This window comes from Numida meleagris, chromosome 1 (genome assembly GCF_002078875.1).
Source record: "Numida meleagris isolate 19003 breed g44 Domestic line chromosome 1, NumMel1.0, whole genome shotgun sequence".
NCBI lineage: Eukaryota > Metazoa > Chordata > Aves > Galliformes > Numididae > Numida > Numida meleagris.
Window position 1 is genome coordinate 142,311,847 of NC_034409.1, and position 18,809 is coordinate 142,330,655.

The 18,809-nt window shown below is 39.4% G+C and overlaps 2 protein-coding genes across 3 annotated transcripts in view; one reads left to right on the top strand and one right to left on the bottom strand.

The window, feature by feature from the left end:
* UBAC2 (UBA domain containing 2) overlaps positions 1 to 18,809 on the bottom strand; it is a 92,742-nt gene that overhangs the window by 63,725 nt on the left and 10,208 nt on the right. For both annotated transcript variants that reach the window (XM_021416115.1, XM_021416125.1), the window contains exons 2-4: positions 18,492 to 18,619; positions 16,185 to 16,304; positions 15,649 to 15,755 (exon numbers count right to left, since the gene is read on the bottom strand). In XM_021416115.1, coding sequence (XP_021271790.1) covers positions 15,649 to 15,755; positions 16,185 to 16,304; positions 18,492 to 18,619 — 355 coding nt within the window. The remainder of the gene's footprint in view (positions 1 to 15,648; positions 15,756 to 16,184; positions 16,305 to 18,491; positions 18,620 to 18,809) is intronic.
* Positions 7,483 to 14,422, top strand: GPR18 (G protein-coupled receptor 18). Its single transcript, XM_021416138.1, has 2 exons — positions 7,483 to 9,571; positions 13,106 to 14,422. Exon 2 carries the CDS (start codon positions 13,150 to 13,152, stop codon positions 14,110 to 14,112), a length of 963 nt encoding a protein of 320 aa, XP_021271813.1. The 5' UTR covers positions 7,483 to 9,571; positions 13,106 to 13,149; the 3' UTR covers positions 14,113 to 14,422.

The window sequence follows — 18,809 nt, forward strand, 5'->3', positions numbered from 1 at the left end:
TATTTACGTTTTCAATTAACACAGCTCTTTCCATCAGCCAAATACGTTAGAGCCCCCAGGTGAGAATCCGGGTGGCTAAGTTCACTTACACTGATAATGTGTCACTTTGCATTTATAACTATTTTTAAGCACTGTTCAGCCCCTTCTGCTGCAAAATAGTCCTTCCTTTCTTTTAAGTGAATATTTGAAATGAACATTCACTGGGATTACTGCGAACACTCACCTCTTCTAAATGCAGCCTAAAAGAAGTTAACTGAAGAAGGAATGTAGACTTCTTGGCATAAGAGAGATAAGATTGCATTGCAGCTACTGTGACAGGCCTGTAGCTACCGTCTTGGGCCTTTTACATACACTAAAGTGTGAATAAAACACTAGTTTTTTATTTCTGGAATGGAAACACTCCTTAATGATTCCACAGTGGACACGGAGGTTCATGTCTGGTGTTTACTTGTAGCTACCCTGTCTCCTCAGTGAACAGTCTCTTAGTACAAGAGAGACATGGACATAGTGGAAAGAGTCCAATAATGGTGATGAAGGCTGCCCAGAGGCTGTGGGGTCTCCTCCCTGGAAATCTCCAGAAGCTGCCTGGCCATGGACCTGGGCACCCTGCTCTGCTTGCATCCAGAGCTCCCAATCTCAGCCATCCTGAGATTCCGTGACACTGTGAAATATATTAACTTAGATGAAATATCAAGCAGGTTGATTTCTGAGAAGCGATACAGGAATTTATGTTGAATTCTGGGTAAAATGTTAAGAAGGAAAGAGGGAAAGCACAAGGTGTTATAGTGCTTCAAGAATGTAGGCTTGAATGTTCTTTCACACTTCTGTCAGAGTGCACACCTACTAAAATGCAATGTTCGTGAAAAGGTGAATAACAATGGTAATCACAGACTCAGAGAACCACAATCTGAAGAAGGACATAACCAAATAAGCATCTCATTACGGAATAGGATCGTTAAGTGAAGGAAAATAAACAAACCTTCTTTCATTAAGTCCTTGAAAAAAAATGAATGGTGACAAGTGACAGAAAAGCCATCTGCAGAAAAGCACACATTACTTCTGAGCGCCCCTTTATGGAGATGGTCAAAAAGGAAATCAGATCTCTTCTCATAACTTAACACATCATAATCAGTACATTGTAACAGATACCATAACACTTCTTCACAGACTAATGACTAGTAAAAAGAGGTTTTAATGTTCATCTTACTCACACAGTTAGCTAGTTCCACAGCACTTGAAAATTAATGTTTCTTACATTTTTGGGATGGTTTTGTTGTTGTTGTCAGGTTTCTTTGTTTTTTGGGGGGTTTTGTTGTTGTTGTTGTTTTTGTTAAGACCTTTCACACTTTGTTTTGGTTCCTGGCTTTAGTTCATGTTTTCTTTTTACAAAGACAACTCTTTGGATATTCTAAGGCCCAAGATGCTGGCAGGAAACCAGCTTTAGCTGGTTTAGCTTGTTCATGACAAAACAGAAACAAAATAGAAAAGCTGTGGCAAAGAAGTGATTTCTTCGCAAAAATACTTCCCCATTAAGACCACCAAACAATTTTTTTTTTTATAACTACAGACCCAAGTGTCTGAAGCAAAGTGATGACTACACAGAACTAGTATATTTAGTAAGCATAAAATAAAAGCAAGGAGGAAATTTTAAATTAAAGTCACACTGAAAATTCTTGTTCTTTACATATAGGGTCTGCAAAGACCTTTAATTCTGAAAAAGACACATTTTAATTTCTTAATACTTCAGTGGAGCAACCACAGTTGTTTTCTTACTATATCTATATGCACTGTCTTGCCTCATGCCCGTTTGTTTATTAAAGTCACACATAAATATGTACATTGAAGTACATACATAAAATCATACAACTGTGCCTCCTCAGAAAACCACTGAACTCAGTGAATCAACTTCTTCAGCAAATCATGAGGATTTCTTTTAAAGAATCCATCACACTACAAGACATCCTTTGGGAAGTTACTCCATCACCCTCTCTGCCATAAGACAGCAATCATATACACTTTATTATTACAAAAACATACAATACAGTATTCCCTAACACCAATAACATCTCCAACTGCGTTAAAGAATAACTCATCCTTCCCTTTTCCTTCTTCCCCCTACCCCAATCAAATAATTGCCCTACAGGCCTGAGGAGAGGGAAGGAAGAGTCATAGATCATCATCTGAATTGAGGCAGTTCATTCTGGAATGGTGAGGGATATTTTACCTGCTTTACGAAAGGATACCAGATCCTTAATACAAGAATGTTCTAGCAATCTATGCTCATAGTAGAACTTGTACCAATATCAGACAACTGGTATTTTTAGAACATAATGACTACCACAAGACTCTGTTTTCAAAGTAACACGGGGCACTACCATCAGTAAGCCAAGTTACAAACAATAGCCAAAATTATCATTTGTTCAGAATTGTTTGGCACAGACATCTACAATTAGCTACAGGATTTCCTTCTGAATTCCAAAGGGACTTCCACTTTCCTGTCTTCCTTTACTGGGGTTGAACATTTGGAACAAACAAGGTGCTGCTGCTTCCCGAAAGAGGAAGAGAAGGGGTAAAAAAAAAAAAAAAAACCCAAAAAAACGTTACTGTTTCTGACAGTAAGAACAGAAAGAAAAGTCGATTTTCTTAGAACTAACCATCCCTAGGTAGAATGAAAATAACCTTTAAGAATCAACTACTAAGCTAAAAAGGAGGCGTCCTATTTCCATTACTAAGAAAGAAAGCATCGTTCCTTTTTGTGAAATAATTTAAATTTTTAGAATGCAAACACCCAGTCTTCCAGAAAACCAACGTGCTGCAGTAAGAAAGGTGTTGCTATGGCATCTAATTTTGATAGAGACTTATCAGACAAACAAAATACAACCAAACCTGGGGGTGGCTAGCTTTAAAAGCTCAAGGTTGTTTGATTTATTAATCTTTATCCTTATGTTACGTAATAACTCCAGAAGAAGAATGACAAGCACTGTTTCCCTTTCTTTTCCCCTTTCTCAGCAAAGCATCTTCTTATTCTCCACTTTTACAGGGTAAATTCAGACGATAAGTAAGGATGTATTCACCTACAATTCATTCTCAGGACCATATCTTATTGTCCAAAAATGAAATGCAAGAAGGCAACTTGTTGCAGGATGTGAAATACAACTCTTCGAACAGTAAAAGAATTTGCAGTTCCAGAATTGCAAATTCTAAGCTTACAAATATCAAGGTAGCTCCCTTCCCCAGGGGTGGTCAAAATGGTTTTCAATCTTTACAATTGGCTCTCCTGCATAATTGGCTAAGCAGAGGAGGTGCATTAAGGAATGACCTAGTTATACCTGTTTTGTGCTGTGCCAAAGATCTGTTGCTACGCTAGCTTAAGATCCATAGATGGCAGCATTGACGCAGTAATTAATCATCACCACACTAGGTCAGAATGCATTTCACACTGCCTCTTATTGGATGCTAAACCCTCTTACCAACTGTCAAATATATCACGATCAGGCAATAGAAGCATCAAGCCACAAACTACATGGCAGTAAAGAGAAGCCAGATTCAACACCACTACTAGAAGGTACTGTGTTAAGCAGTCAAGTAACTGTGACACTATCACCTTGGAAATAAACTATGTAATTAGATAATATTAAGCACTATGGACAACTGGTATATTTCTCAATCACCTACACATGCTGTCCAATTAGAAAGAAGAAGAAATAGAGAGATGTCCCACATCTTTTCACCTTCACTGCCCTTCCTTCCTTCACTGCATCTAATTCAAAATAGAGCCTTGCGCTTTCTCCTATTTCTGCTGCAGTGTCGTTTGAGCCCCACCACCACACTGTTCAGAGCTCAGTTACATGCAAATGAAAACAACCACAGACTCACAGGATGGCTGAGGCTGGCAGGGAGCTCTGGACCCACGTGTCCCAGCCCCTGCTCCAGCAGCGCCACCCAGAGCAGGGTGCCCAGGCCCATGGCCAGGCGGCTTCTGGAGAGCTCCAGGGAGGAGACCCCACAGCCTCTGGGCAGCCTGTGCCAGTGCTCCGGCACCCGCACAGTGCAGCAGTGCTCCTGGTGTTCAGAGGGAGCCTCCTGGGCTCCACTCTGTGTCCATGGTCTCTTGTCTTGGCATGGGGACCTCTGAACAGAGACTGCCTCGGTTCTTTGTGCAGCCTCCCTTCAGATGTTCACAGACACCAATGAGATCTCCCTGAACTTCCTCTTCTTCAGGCTGGGCAGTCCCAGCTCTCACGGCCCTTTTAATAGAAGAGATGTTCCAATCCCCTGAATGCTTTGGCAGCCCTCCATTGGGCTGCCTGCAATTGTGCCCAAGCCTCCCTTGTACTCCAGGGCTCAGAAATGGACACAGCTCAGGATCTCCTGTTTAACAATATACCACGTGTTCTAGGACAAAAATAAGAATGCATAGGATGAATGTGTTCAGAAAAGGACAGCTACACAAGCTTAGCTTTACCTGCCTTTCCTTTCTTATTGCCATCTTTACTAACACAACGTTTTCACAAAGAAACTCAATGCTTACATTATTGAACTTAAAATCCATGCCCTGCCTTACTCTGCTAGGCTTCTTGTTGCAATAAACTTCAGGAGTTTCACCTCCTTCTCTCTCTCTTTCAGATCTGGAGTTGAATACTTGGTAAGAAAGTATAGAGCCCACCGACAGGGCAGATACAGCCTTGGGATATGATGGAAAAGGTGTTAAGGGCCTTTATTTCTTGCCTAAAGCACAAGTGCATTTCAAAGTGCAAAAAAGAATGGCATGCAAATAATCAGCCTTCATCATGCATTTGAGTAGCACACCTCCGTTGGCACTTTTCACACAGCATTAACAGCAAAAAGGGATAAACAGAATAGTATGTCTGCACGTCAGGTGCAAAGGCAGTGACTTCTCCGAAACCATCTGCCAGTAGCCAGCTCTGCTGTCTTCCTTTGCCAGCTCTCAGCATCAGCTGGACCTGTCCCAGTGCCCAGGTGCCTATTCCATGCCCTGAGCACACTTGTGCTCACCTTATCCTCCACTTCTCTCCAAGAACAGTGCTGAGGACGCACCAAGCAACCCTGCCCTGCAGAGACCCGCTGCTCCGTGGCAGGATCTGAGCTGCTTTGGCCTGTCCATATGGTTAGCAACAAGCCCTCCTCTCTTGAATACCTCTTTTCACAGCAGCTCAACCTCACCCACTGCAGAAAAACAAGCTTTGCAACCTCAACACATCTCTGTATTTATTAATCGGTGCCAGAGACAGGTGGCATGGACAGAATAGCACAGGAGTGACAGAAGACTGTCACTTCACGACAGCAAGCTACCTGCCAGGGCTGGGCACCGTGCACAGGAATGCCACACGGAGCAAGGTGTCCTTGAACTTAAAGGACACTGCTTGCTCTAATTCTGCAGCTCACTCTGATTTCTGGCACTTCAATGACGTGCTAAAGCATATGGAGCACTTTTTAATTATTTAATTTATAATTATATATCCTCCAGCTGGTAACTGAGCAGAGGTTGTCCAAGCTCCTGAGATCTGGAGGAATCAAAAAGATTTTCCCTACCTTCTGCACCAGACTTCATCGAAATTCTTGAATATAACAGCTCTGAATAAATAAATTTCTTTTTAAACACTGACTCCATGCCTGGGAGGCATACTGAGTTTCGAAACACTACTCCTACGCACCTGAGCAGCTCAACAGCAAAAATATCACACGCTGCATACTCAGTCCAGAAGGAATATTTGAAAATAGTTTCCTGGACAGTTCCTAAGAGGAACAACTACCTCACTACATAGCATATCCCTGACAATTTTACTCATATTTTTAAAAAAGCTGAATATTCATATAGATTTTAAATAATGACAGAATATTTGTGATGGGAAATCTGTACTTTTGGCAAAAGAAAAACTGTTTCTCAACGTAACAGAACAAAGGTGGAGAGCAGAACACAGACACAATATTTTAAGAAATCTGCCAAAGGCAATACAGATTCATCAACAAGCATGGATCTGTTTTGGTATTTGGCATGAGGTAATACCATAGAATCCTTAGAATTGGAAGGGACCTTTTAAGGCCATCTTGTCCAACTCCCCTGCAATGCTCAGAGACATCCACATAGATGGGGGATCCACATATGCAACCGCACAGATGGTGAGATTGCTGCTGTGTAACAAACTGCTGTCTTCAGTCCACTACCAGACATCTCAGAGTTGCAACTTTCAATACATCTCAATAAATTTTTGAAGTAGTGCTTCTTTCAAAGGCTGATGCTGCTGAGGAGAGGAACTGTCTGTCTGTTGCACTGTATATTTTTAGGGTATTCAGTGACATGGGATGTGTCCTGGCTCCACAGAAACAAACAAACAAAACCTTAGGAGAAATATAGAATGCCAATTTCACTTTTTTTTTTTTTTTCCAAAAGGCAAAACCAGGAACCCCTTCCTCAAACTACACCAAATTTTAGCTAAACCCAGAATGGAAAGCAACACATGACATCAAGCAGAACATGCCAGGTACGGCTAGCTGGGCTGCAGCCCCCTTCAGCTGCTCTGTTTCCCATTCCATCAGCTCTGCTGCACACAGCATTTATATTTACTCCACGTTGCTGTGAGAGAGATGAGGGACAGCTATGCCAGAACCCAGCCTCTGAGTAACATGCATATGCCAAAGCCGGAAAAAAACCTGCAAGAAATTTACGCATTAACTACATTTATTGCCACCACAACTTTTAACTGGTGGTCTATTCCTATTCATGGCCTTCACCATGGTGCAACAAAATATGAGTATAAAAAGTGAGGCATGATTTCATCAAGATTGAGAACAGTAACCCAAAATCGCATTTGTGAACTCACCCACAACAGCAGGCTGGTAAGTGAACAGACTGGCTCATGGGGACAGCTGCTGCCTGTACCACTGGCTGTGCAAGAAGCTTCAGTTCTTTACTTCCAGCAGGTCCAAACGATGCCAAGTTCAGAAAGAAACGGAAAACACAAGCTCAAGCCAAAGCAGAGGGTAATTATTCTGCCCCTCCAGCGGAGAGCTTTTCTGTATCAGACGGATAAAGCTTACATGATGCAGTGGACAGGCAAAATGCACTCTGCTGTACTACGAGTAAACCACTGAGAAAGAAAACCAAGCACTACCTGACTCTTGCAAGAACAACAGCATAAAGACAATCCCCTCAGTGATGCACTTTGACGTTGCTGCAAGCAATCAGACTGATTTCTTTCAAGGCTTACCAGCTGCTAGTGAAGTCAGGGCAGCAGACCACACGTGCACTCTGCCTTACTCTCAGACAGGCAGCACGTTGACTTGGCTTTGAACTACTCAAAGGTGGCTTTAACAGAAGGTAGCATTCTCCCTGAACATCAGAACAAAGCAAAACAAAAAACCAGCCCTGGATGGAACTGAGCATTCATTTCAGTAAACACTCCCTTCTGAGGAAAACCACTGTGAAACACTCATCTCTAGCTGACAAAACAGTACAGAATGAGAGGCAAACAGAAAGAGCAGCAGGTGCTTCCTACAACAGAAGCTGCAGCACCAGGGGAACAGAGCACAGCAGAGGGGCCAGCAACCTCTTTCAAACCACAGCTAGTGCAAGTGTTCACACCCAACATGCACCCAGAATTAATTTAGCCCCGGGGAACAGTGTATCTCCATTTGCTTGTTAAGTACGCCCATAGCACAGCTTAGGTTGAAGGGACCCCAGGAGTTCTGTGGATTGGTTACCAAAAAATAAAACGCTCTTGTCCACAAGAGCTGAAAAGCCTAGGTTTCTTTTTCAGGAGCTGCATACTCTTTTTTTAAACCTTTAAAAAATATCTGTGTCACTGGATTTCAGTGACCTTTCACTAAACTTGAAAACAGCATGAGTGACTCATCCTTCTGGAGCATGCTCCAGAGTTGTTACGCTAAGGATGAAGCCACTTAGTTTTCAACACTGTTTAGTCCTTCAGATTTTCTCTGTAGAACATGCCTTTTTAAAACACTCCTTAACCCAAAAATATTAAGCAGTACTTAACTATTTATATTTCTATAGGATGGACGGGGCAGGATTTACAGCTCGTTGCATCTGAGAGATCCTTGAAATGATTACAAAAATTAAGTACCAGTTCATCTGAAAAGTCCAAATATTTAAAGATATCACCAATCTACACACTGAAAACTATACCAAACCCCACCTTGTGGTTAGGTCACTGATCTGTGCAAATATCTATGCACTACCACAAGCCCACTGAACAGAGAGAGATTACATGACTCCAGGACAGGGCATATTTTTCACAGAAGTTACTTTTAGCGCTAGCTGAGGATCACCTGCTGACATTACTCTTACAGTCAGTGAAGAAGGGTGATCCCACAAACAAACCTGATTCTGGCTACGTCTGAGCTGTACGACTGCATTGCTTCTGGCACTGCATGCAATCCCAGCAAATTCTTGACTGCATGTCAGGACGAGATTGAAATATTACTGTTCCCTTCCTCAACACACATCTCTTGTCACTTCGTTTGCAGGGGAAAAAATGGAGGCAAACAGAGGTAACAAGCTCTCCATTGCGTGCTTCAATGTTCCAAAGACAGTCTGAGAACTGCCACTGATGACCGCTCTGCAGAGAATCTGGAATATCTCCTTCTTCAAATGGCTCTTTTGTTTCTTTTTTTTTTCCTGATTTCTTGCCTGTCTCCCTTAGCTACTAGCCACTTAGAATATTCCCAACTCACCACAGGTGTCTGTTGTGACACAGTTGATAGATTTTATTCCATTTCAATAATGGCTAAACACTCCTTCCAAAGCCTTTTTCTGACAATCTGTTAAATAGGAAAGCTATTATTTTTCAGACAGTAAAGCATTGCTACTGTGTTAGTACATTATGGTCAGTGCAGATATAAACCAAGCAATGTTTTCAAGTGAATCAAACTTCTCATTTCAAACACAGTGAGCTCTTGTCACTTTCAGGCTGACTACTACCCCAGCCCATTTAAACAAAATGGGGATTTCCATGAAAATGACTGCAGACTACAGAGAATACTTCAGCATTATGCTTATTAGAAACTTTTCATAAGCAAGATGTGTATTCTTGCCCTTACCCTTGTGTATAAACATCAACCCAAAGCATGCTTCCATTTTACCACAGAATCATAGAATGGTCTGGGTTGGAAGGGACCTTTAAGATCATCTAGTTCCAACCCCCTGCTATAGGCAGGGACATCTCCCATTTGACCAGGTTGCTCAAAGCCCCATCCAGTCTGGCCTTTACCACAAACAATTAAAAATGTAGTTTTAAAGGACCTATAGTACAATTGCCCAGTTTGGTCACACTGGAAATATTATAAAAGGTATGAGAACTATCAGGTCACAGATACTGCAAGTCAACTTGTACGTGTATGAAATATTAACAAGACACTTTTAAGTATGACCAATAGCAAGCTCAAAACTAGCTAGATTGCGTCACTGCTTCCTGCCTGCGAAGAGCTATTTTATAGCATAGTGCGGCTCAGCAGAGAAGAGGAAGTCTAAAGCTTTTACACACGAGGGGCTATGAAACAAGCATCTCAGCAGACACTTTGTACTGCACCAAAGGTAAGTCACAAACCATTATATTGCCTCAGTAAAGTAACTTGGATGTTGATGCGTAGCGTTAAGATTTACTTCTTTCTTCGGAAGCTGAACACAGGTGTATATTCTAGGACTAATGAATTGAAATGTAATTCTTTAGTGCACTGTACAGTTTCAAACTAAAAGCAGCATTCTCTAAATAATGTTCAAAGCAAAATGAATGTGTTTGTATAAAAAATAGTCCCATAATCACTGTTCAGGATTTTCACACTGAATTTAAAAATATGTCATAACTACAACAATTAATAAGTATGCTATCACTAAAGAAAAAAACCTTGTTTTCATTTATACAAAAAACACAAAACAATCACGTTGCTCGGTCTCTTTATGATCCACTGAAGGCCATGTCCTCCTTGATGAAATGTGAGCAAGTGTAAGGGATAGAAAGAGAAAAAAAAAGCAGGGGGAGAATTCAGGGTTTGGGAAGAGAGATACACTGAAAATCCTTTAAATGGGATTGCTGTTTCCTAGCTCATAGTAAAACTCTAAAGGAAAATAATTCTAGTTTTGTCCTGAAAGTCTCTGTTCCTGCTCATGGCATCTAGATAGGCTTTACACTGCTTGTTAGGTACCAAGAACCTTAGCCATAATTAAAATATAAAACATGTTGACATAACATATGGACTGATGTCAGGTCAATAATTCAAGATTAGCACAGACAGCTGGAAACCAGTAATTCCAGGAGCTCTTCAGCAAGTGTTCAGCCTGGAGAAGAGAAGGCTCCAGGGAGACCTGAGAGTGGCCATTCAGCAAAGGTGGGTGACAAGAAAGAAGGGGTCAGACTCTTTAGCAGGGTCTGCTGTGATAGGACAAGGGGAAATAGTTTCAGACTAAAAGAGGGGAGATTTAGATTGGATATAAGGAAGAAGTTATTTACAATGAGGGTGGTGAGGCAGTGGAACAGGTTGCCCAGAGAGATGGTGGATGCCCCGTCCTTGGAGACATTCAAGGATGGGGCTCTTAGCAACCTGATCTAGCTGTGGATGTCCATGTTCACTGCAGGGGAATTGGACTAGATGACCTTTAAGGGTCCTTTTCAACTCGAATGATTCTATGATTCTAAGCGCTTTTATAAACAGAAATAATTAACTGCTCCCCTTATGAAAGATAGCAACTCAAGCAAAACTGTCCAACCAGAGGTATGTGAAGACCTACTTGGGCTGATCCGTGAGATGTCAACCTGAAATCCAGGCAGACAAGTACTGATAGGAGAAAAAAACCCACAAAAACAACCAAATCATTGTACTTGTGTATAAACACAGAGAGGCTTTTTTTCCCCCCCAAACCTAATTGATTCTTAACTACATAAATGTCAGATTTTGGATTCTTAAAAAGTAAATTTACAATAAATACACAATGACAATGCTGACATGCATTTGAACTTGCAACATTTGGCAACGCTGACTTCAACAAGTAAACAAAATTAAAAAAACTTTCTGTTAGAGTACGGCCATTCTCTGAAACAATTGGCACCGCCTTGAAATAATCTGCAAATAAGCCATGCAGCCCGTTTTCCTGTTACAAGCTCAAGCCAGATTCAGCTTCCTCTCTTCCCATCAACATGCTGGTTATTACAGAAACAAGACCTGACTAGAAATGACTACAGTCACTGCAAGTCCAAAGGGGAGAGCAAAACCAAAACTCATGTCACTTACTAACATTTATCTGTAAAAACTGAATTCTTCTACTTGTCTTGTACATTAGCACTAAGCTTACAAATTGGTCAGGATCTGGATACAGGTAGTAATGAACTATGTCATAAACAACCATCGGCAACAGAAGCTACAAGGAAAAAACTGGATTTTTTTTTTTAATTAAAGCTCATGAGGACTTCAAAAATATTCTTAAAATTGTGGAATTAACATTAAACATTAGCATGACTGTACACAGTCACAGAGCTTTGCTGAAATAGTGTTTTGAAATAAGGTTTCTGAATCATTTCCAACAATGCAAAATGAACTTACTTAAATGTGTGGGATTTTTGCTAGCAATATGTGGACAAATTTATGTAATAGTAATAAAACTGGAACAGTACAATAAATATTACTTCAAATGTGCTACAAGCATACACCACAATATTTTCTGTCACACATATGCCATCTGCCCCAAATAGACACTGGTTCAATCCAACAGGGAAGTTCCTATGCCACTGCACAAAGTGCCTGGTAAGCATCACAACGAAGGCAAAAAATAGTGGAGCTGTAATAAGGAATTTTTACTTCAATGCACTCACTACCTTGGGGGATAAGCACACAGGAACTCTGCATTCCTCTTCTCTTGAGAAAGTTCTGCTGCCTCAGGACAAGGGGGAATGGCTTTAAACTGAAAGTGGGGAGATTTAGGTTAGATGTTAGGAGGAAATTCTTTACTCAGGGTGGTGAGGTGCTGGCACAGGCTGCCCAGAGAAGCTGTGGGTGCCTCATCATTGAAGGCATTCAAAGGCAGGCTGGACGGGGCCCTGGGCAGCCTGAGCTGGTGGAAGGCAGCCCTGCTCATAGCACGGGGTTGGGGCTGGGTGGGCTTTGAGGTCCCTTCCAACCCACACCATTCCGTGATTCTATGAAATTATGCTGCTGGAGTTATTTAGATGCTCGTCACAAATAGGAAGATCAGTCAAACAACTAACTCACTCTTTCCTCTTCCTCTTCAGAAAGTTGCCACGGGGTTGGGTAAAAGGCCAAACCAGAGGACCTCCCCCATGTGAAGTCAGAGTGCAATAAAACAGAGAGCCAGGAAACAGGGGGAAGGGTGGGCTCACAAAAACACCCTTGCAAGTATCACATAACATCTGCCTTCCTCAAGTGGCTCCAGAATAAGCCAGGGGACAATCTTATCAGTTGAGTCTGCACAATGAAATTTGAGATTTCAGACTCCCAGCTGTAAGAAGAAACACTGGATGGTTCATTCTGAAGCTCTGGGAATAAAGACTTTACTCAACCTACAGAGCTACTGAGATAGATTTTTAATGTCTTTTATGAGCAACAGCATGCACGTACCTATTCTTTTGGGATCTATGTAGTTCTTGCATAATTAAAATGCAAAGTAAATACTTCACTTAGCATATCTAAGAGTCACTACATGGCATGCTCACTTATTTCTTTTCATTACTAGTCAATTTTTTCAACAGGGACAAGTTGAAGAAATATTTTCTTTAGAATATAGCTCTTTTATTTCAATTACAGCCATTTCTATCTAATTACCAGCTACTGGAACACATTCAAAAATAGTTGAGCAATCCTGACTTTTTTATTCCTCTTAAGTAATTCTATATTTAACTAATACAGCTTATCTAAACTATTTCTCATAAGTCTGACAACACACGTACCTTCTTCATGGCACAGTACATATTCATAACCAGAAAAAGCAACCGAAGTAGCATATTTTTCCCACCAGACAATACAATGACTATTAAACCTCATTCTACAAAAATTCTCATTTGTTTTTTTAAGTAAGTTTTTACTTGAAGGAGAATAATTTTCCTATGCCATCTATTTTCAGGGTTTTAATGGGCTGCAACAACTATTCCTAAGAACAATTACGATATGATGCCTGAGAATCACTACCCTGAGGAATACAGGATTTCATCATTGGTCTTCTACAGTTTTGTATTCACAGTAGGACTGTTAGTGAATGCCACGGCACTATGGGTTTTCAGCTGCACTACTAAGAAGAGAACCACTATAACTATATACATGATGAATGTGGCATTACTGGACATAACTTTTATACTTTCCTTGCCTTTTCGGATAATCTACCATGGGAAAGAAACGTGGCCTTTTGGAGATACATTCTGTCGGATTATCAGTGCTTTCACTGTATTTTATCCAGCCATTGCTCTGTGGTTGCTTGCTTTCATAAGCGTAGACAGATTTATGGCCATTGTCCAGCCCAAACATGTCAAAGAACTGAAAAATACGAAAAAAGCTCTGCTGGCGTGTACAGGAATCTGGATAATGACCCTTGCAACGACTTCCCCACTGCTCTTTCTACGTTCTGATCCAGACAAAGCCTTCAATTTCACCACCTGCATGAAAATGCTCGATATCATCCATTTAAAGGAAGTAAATATGTTGAACTTTTCTCGCTTGATATTTTTCTTTTTGATTCCCTTGCTTATCATGATGGGGTGCTACCTAGTCATTATTTACAATTTTATCCATGGCAAGACTTCCAAATTGAAGCCTAAGGCCAAGGAGAGATCCATAAGAATCATAGTCACTTTGATTGCTCAAGTACTTGTCTGCTTTGTACCCTTCCATATTTGCTTCGCCCTCATGATGTTGAATGAAGGTACAAGTTACAATCCGTGGGCAGCCTTTACCACCTTTCTCATGAACCTCAGTACCTGCTTGGACGTTATACTGTACTATATTGTTTCTAAACAATTTCAGGCTAGAGTCATCAGCGTCATCCTTTATCGCAATTACCTCCGAAGTGTGCGCAGGAAGAGTTTTCGAACTGCAAGCGTCAGATCACTCAATAATATCAACAGCGAAATGATATAAAAAAGAGTAAAAATATAAGAGGAATTCTCTAATGTAAACAAGTGATTATTCTTGCAAATTCCAGATTTTTGGCTACACTGAAAAATGTTTCATACTCAGAAGTAGCAGATGTTTGTGGCACTGTAACTGAAATACAATGATAATGGCACCCCTTCTTGTTTGCTCAACAGTCTTTGTAAACCTGAAATGAACTAAAACTTAGTATCTGTGTTAAACTGCCCACCACTTTTGTCACCTTAACAAATGGTAACTATCGCCAGACAAGAAATAACCATTAGTGTAATAAAGCACAAACACTGAAAAACTGTGATGCAAGGTATCATACATTAATTGTTTATTTTTGCACAGCATAACAATCCTAAACTACTGTATATCTCATACTTTTAAAATCAGCTTCATTCTTTCCTGATCAGTATGTCAATATGACTTAAAGAGAAAGCACAAGTGTTTCACCTGAAAATTTATTCAACAGATTTCTAACAGCTTATGCAGTCATAGATAAAAATGTCATAAAAAAATTAGTAGCTGAAGTGCTTATTAGTTCACTGTGTGATATGCATTCTTATTACACTCTACACTTGCACAAAGTATCTTTTTACATGGATGAAAATGCTATATTTGTTTAGATACTCTAGCAGCTTGTGTGTCCCAGCACAAAAACACTGAAGTGTTCTTCAAGCTTTAGACTCCTTTTGAATACTCACACATCACAAGGAATGTATTTTTGTAACAATAAAACACATGCTTTATCTTTATTGTCAGATCAGCCTTTTGCTACTTACAAGAGATACACTAAAAAAGTCTTAGCATGGTGCTCAGCATTTAAAGTCTTGTCTCAAGAGCTTTTATTACCACCTCAGAGCATGCGATATATATAAACTCAAGTCTATATGAGGCTGATGTCTCTTAACCACAAAGGCTCTGCAAGCTCTATGGTTCTAACATAACAGATACACCTCCTACTATTAATGGCAGAAATGTCAAATACAGGTTACACAAAACTCAATGACTAAATACCTTAAGGCTTTAAGAACTTCAAATGCAAACTCTAAATTAAATAATATGCTCAATTTTTTGAAACACACACGTATGAAATGCCAGAATGAAATGCACATAACTGCATACGCATTTAAAAGTGAACATAAACATATGAATTAGAGTTAAGCTATCTTTGGTATTTAAGAAAAAAATCAGCACCAATCTGATTTCAGTTTTCAGGTTTATTGAACAGAACAAAAATAAATATGGTGCTAATTTGTGCACTGCAAGCCACTTCTCAGTCATGCTAACAATGGATCTGGTGCTAACAGAATGGAAAGTCGTCATCAGATGGATACTTTTCAAGTACCTTAACCCCAGATCACAATTAGGAAATGAGTGTTAGAAAATATAATATTTATACCACACACTGGAGTTCAAAAGAGGATTATACTTAATTTGAAAGGTTACATGAAGAAAGGCTTTTAAATTCAAACCTACACAAAATATTCCCTTAAAACCATATATAAAATAACCAATCCACCAGGAGCTACTTACAAACCAGAAGGCAAGCTGTTGATGGTGATGCCAAATATATACTGAGCAGCTTCTACAAGGAGAAGATCAAACAAAGCTGACAGCGTCCAAGCACCCAGTAAAAAGGACTAGAAAGAAAAAGTTTAGTTTGAATTAATTGAATTGTTCAAAATCAAGATTTTAATATATCTCTTAATAAATAAGAAAATCACTAAACTAGTTCTATCAAGACAAATAAAATATTTAGCACAGCATAATTTCAGATCTAAATGTTGAGATACTGAAGAATGAAAAAGAGTTTCATTTGTTACCAAAAATAAATTCTATGGGTGTAGTAACTTTCAACTGATACAGATGCAAACTTAGAATAATTTACTGATAGCAAGATGAATTTAAATTCTGACTTATGGAAACCCAATTCACTTCAAAACTCTTTAACGTACGTTTCCATATGGAATATTAGTAATAAAAACAATAACATTAATCCAAGATGACAAGATTCTAAGCAGTGTAGATAGCAATTTCTGTTAAAAGAAAAAAGCAACTCTAGAACTTACTGAAAATTTTCTGCTGCCGTATCTTCTTTCAAATATTCTAAAGTTGTAAATGAGCAGACTGCTGCAGAATGTGTCTTTCAGATCGAGGCATATTGCTCTCCCACATACAAGTCTCCAAATCTAGAAGGTAAAGAAGGTTAAAGTCTCTCTGCTCTCACAGAAATTTTTCAGAGAACTTGTGCTTAGAGTAAATTAATATAAGACTAAAGTCAGACAGCAGGAAGGCAGTACAGCATTAAAGGAAGGAAATAAAGAACTAGAATGCTACAGAGATTTCAAGAAGTCTGTTTAAAAATGTTTTCAAACAAGAAGTCTATCTACTAAAACAGATCTACAGTTTAAATCAAGTCAACCCCAATTTTCATGATCCTAGTTCACATTTACAAATAAAAATGGAAATACTAACCCCCTAGTAAACTGTATAAATTATCAAAAAAATTATTTTTGAAGTGACCTCCAGAGATCATCTAATCCAGTGTACTGCTCTAAGTAGGTTTAATCAGTTCAGTCTGCTTGAAATCATGTTCAATCAAGACTTGAACACCCACAAAAATGCAAGTTCCACAACTGCTGCAGTACTCGGCCAATCTCACAGTTCAGAAAAAATAAAGCAAATATTTTTATCTACGCAGAATTTCCCAGGATCCAAATTGTGTTCGTTACCTCTTGTTCTAACAAACTCTTCCAAGCAGAGTCCAGCTCCAGATCCTCTATAGTTTTTTTATCTGGCCTACAAATCCAGCCAAAACCTCTTCCCTCATCACCTCCTTGAATATGTGTGCTAAGAAGTTGTCATCGATGCACTTCACAAACCTCCTAGATTGCTTATACCCTGCTGTATTGCTCTCCCAATACATATCAAGATGGTTAAAGCCCTCCATGAGAGCCAGGGCCTGAAAATGTGAGGCTTATTTCAACCGTCTGAAGGCCTCATCTACTTTGTTGTCAATAAATAAAACAATAATTTCAGGAAAAAAAAAAAAATCACACACACAACTTCCCCAAAGCACCACAACAAAAATATCATAGCTCCTATACTCACAGTTGTCTATGCTTATGACACAGTAAAGATGGTTTCTTTGAATAAGACACAGCTACTAAAGCTTTTCGGCAGCACAGATAAATGGAAAGAGAAGACTCTTCTAAAGTCTAAAGACTCTTCACACTTCTTTAGGGTGGTACGGTTAGGTTGTGGTTGGATTTGATGATCTTGAAGGTCTTTTCCAACCTGAGCAACTCTATGATTCTATGATTCTATAAAGGCAAACTTCAGGAAAAAAAACTCCAAACTCACAAAATTTCCTTGTAATGCAGCTCTTGCACTTGACAAGAAAGATCACAGTGTGCAACAACATGCAGAGTCACTAGCTAGGTCTAATAATTTTTAAGGCTTGTAGGCTACAGCCAACATTCTCAAAAACATGAAGTGTACTATCTGCTTTTTCAGATGTGACTGTAAAAGATTAGGGGAAAGGTTAATTATAAAAGCTGACCCTTTTCTGTTGAGCAACAGCATGCCATTTTGAAAATAGAAGGAAAAAAACCCACAAAACTTTTACATGCATTATTTTGAAAACTAGAATTGGCATTAGAGGATTCCTTAATTAAGCTCAGAAATAAGATGTATTACAAGATGTAATACCTGTAACATAAAATATCCCTGTTTGAATTGGGAATAAGCTACAAACATCAAATAAGATAGTTAACCAAGTCAACAGATTACTGCAGAGCACGACAAATTCTCTCCCTTGGAATTCTCTGATGAGAAAAGCAGTTCTCTCCAACATGAAAATTTCAGTTTCTCACAATTCACTATAGAAGAAGTTACAGTGTGAAAGTTATGTCCTCTGTCATTAAAATAAATGGTAGGTTATCAAGTGTAGCTGACCACAACAGTCCTCTCCAGCCTCAAAAAACAAACAAACAAACAAAAAAAAAACTAAGCACAAGAAGATACTGACATCCATATCAAAATACTTTCATTACTACGTGGGTTAAGTCATATTTTGCTCACAGCAAGCTTCCCAACTGCCAGTGGCTGGAAGGAGAGGTGACACAAACAATCAATTCCCAGACAAAAGAAAGAAGTGAAAGGTAGTGTTGACAGTTTCAGATCAGTTTTTCTCACTTCAAACAAAAAGCAGGTAATGGCCTGTTACATGCTGCAGCCTACATAATAAAAACTAAGAACAAGCTGCTCTAGAGCAGAAAACAAAGGTAAAGAACCAGAGGAGAAAAAGAAAGGAAAAAATACAGAGAAGAGAGTATTTCGCAGTCTCTTGCCACAGAAAATTAACTGATCCTTACCTGAAAATCCTCTTTTATAGCTTGTAGGTTATACGCAAAGAACTTCTGATAATGTTGAAAGAGCAGAGTCAACAGAACAGAGATGGCACTTGGGACTAATAGCAGACTCTTTGACAAAGGTGCTTTATCTTAAAGACATAAAACAAACAAACAGAAAATCACTTTAGAGGAAAATCTCTTCCATGTAAAAAGTGGCATATTTAGACAAGTGATCAGAAAACAATAGTGCATCACCTCAGCTTTTGTCTGATCAAGTCCCTTTGCAAATAGATAGTAAAAACACCCAAACCCAAGGAAGTCTTCGGAGATATTAATGAC

Coding starts and splice junctions, on each gene's coding strand:
- GPR18 (XM_021416138.1), top strand. CDS start 13,150: ATGATGCCTGAGAATCACTACCCTGAGGAATACAGGATTTCATCATTG.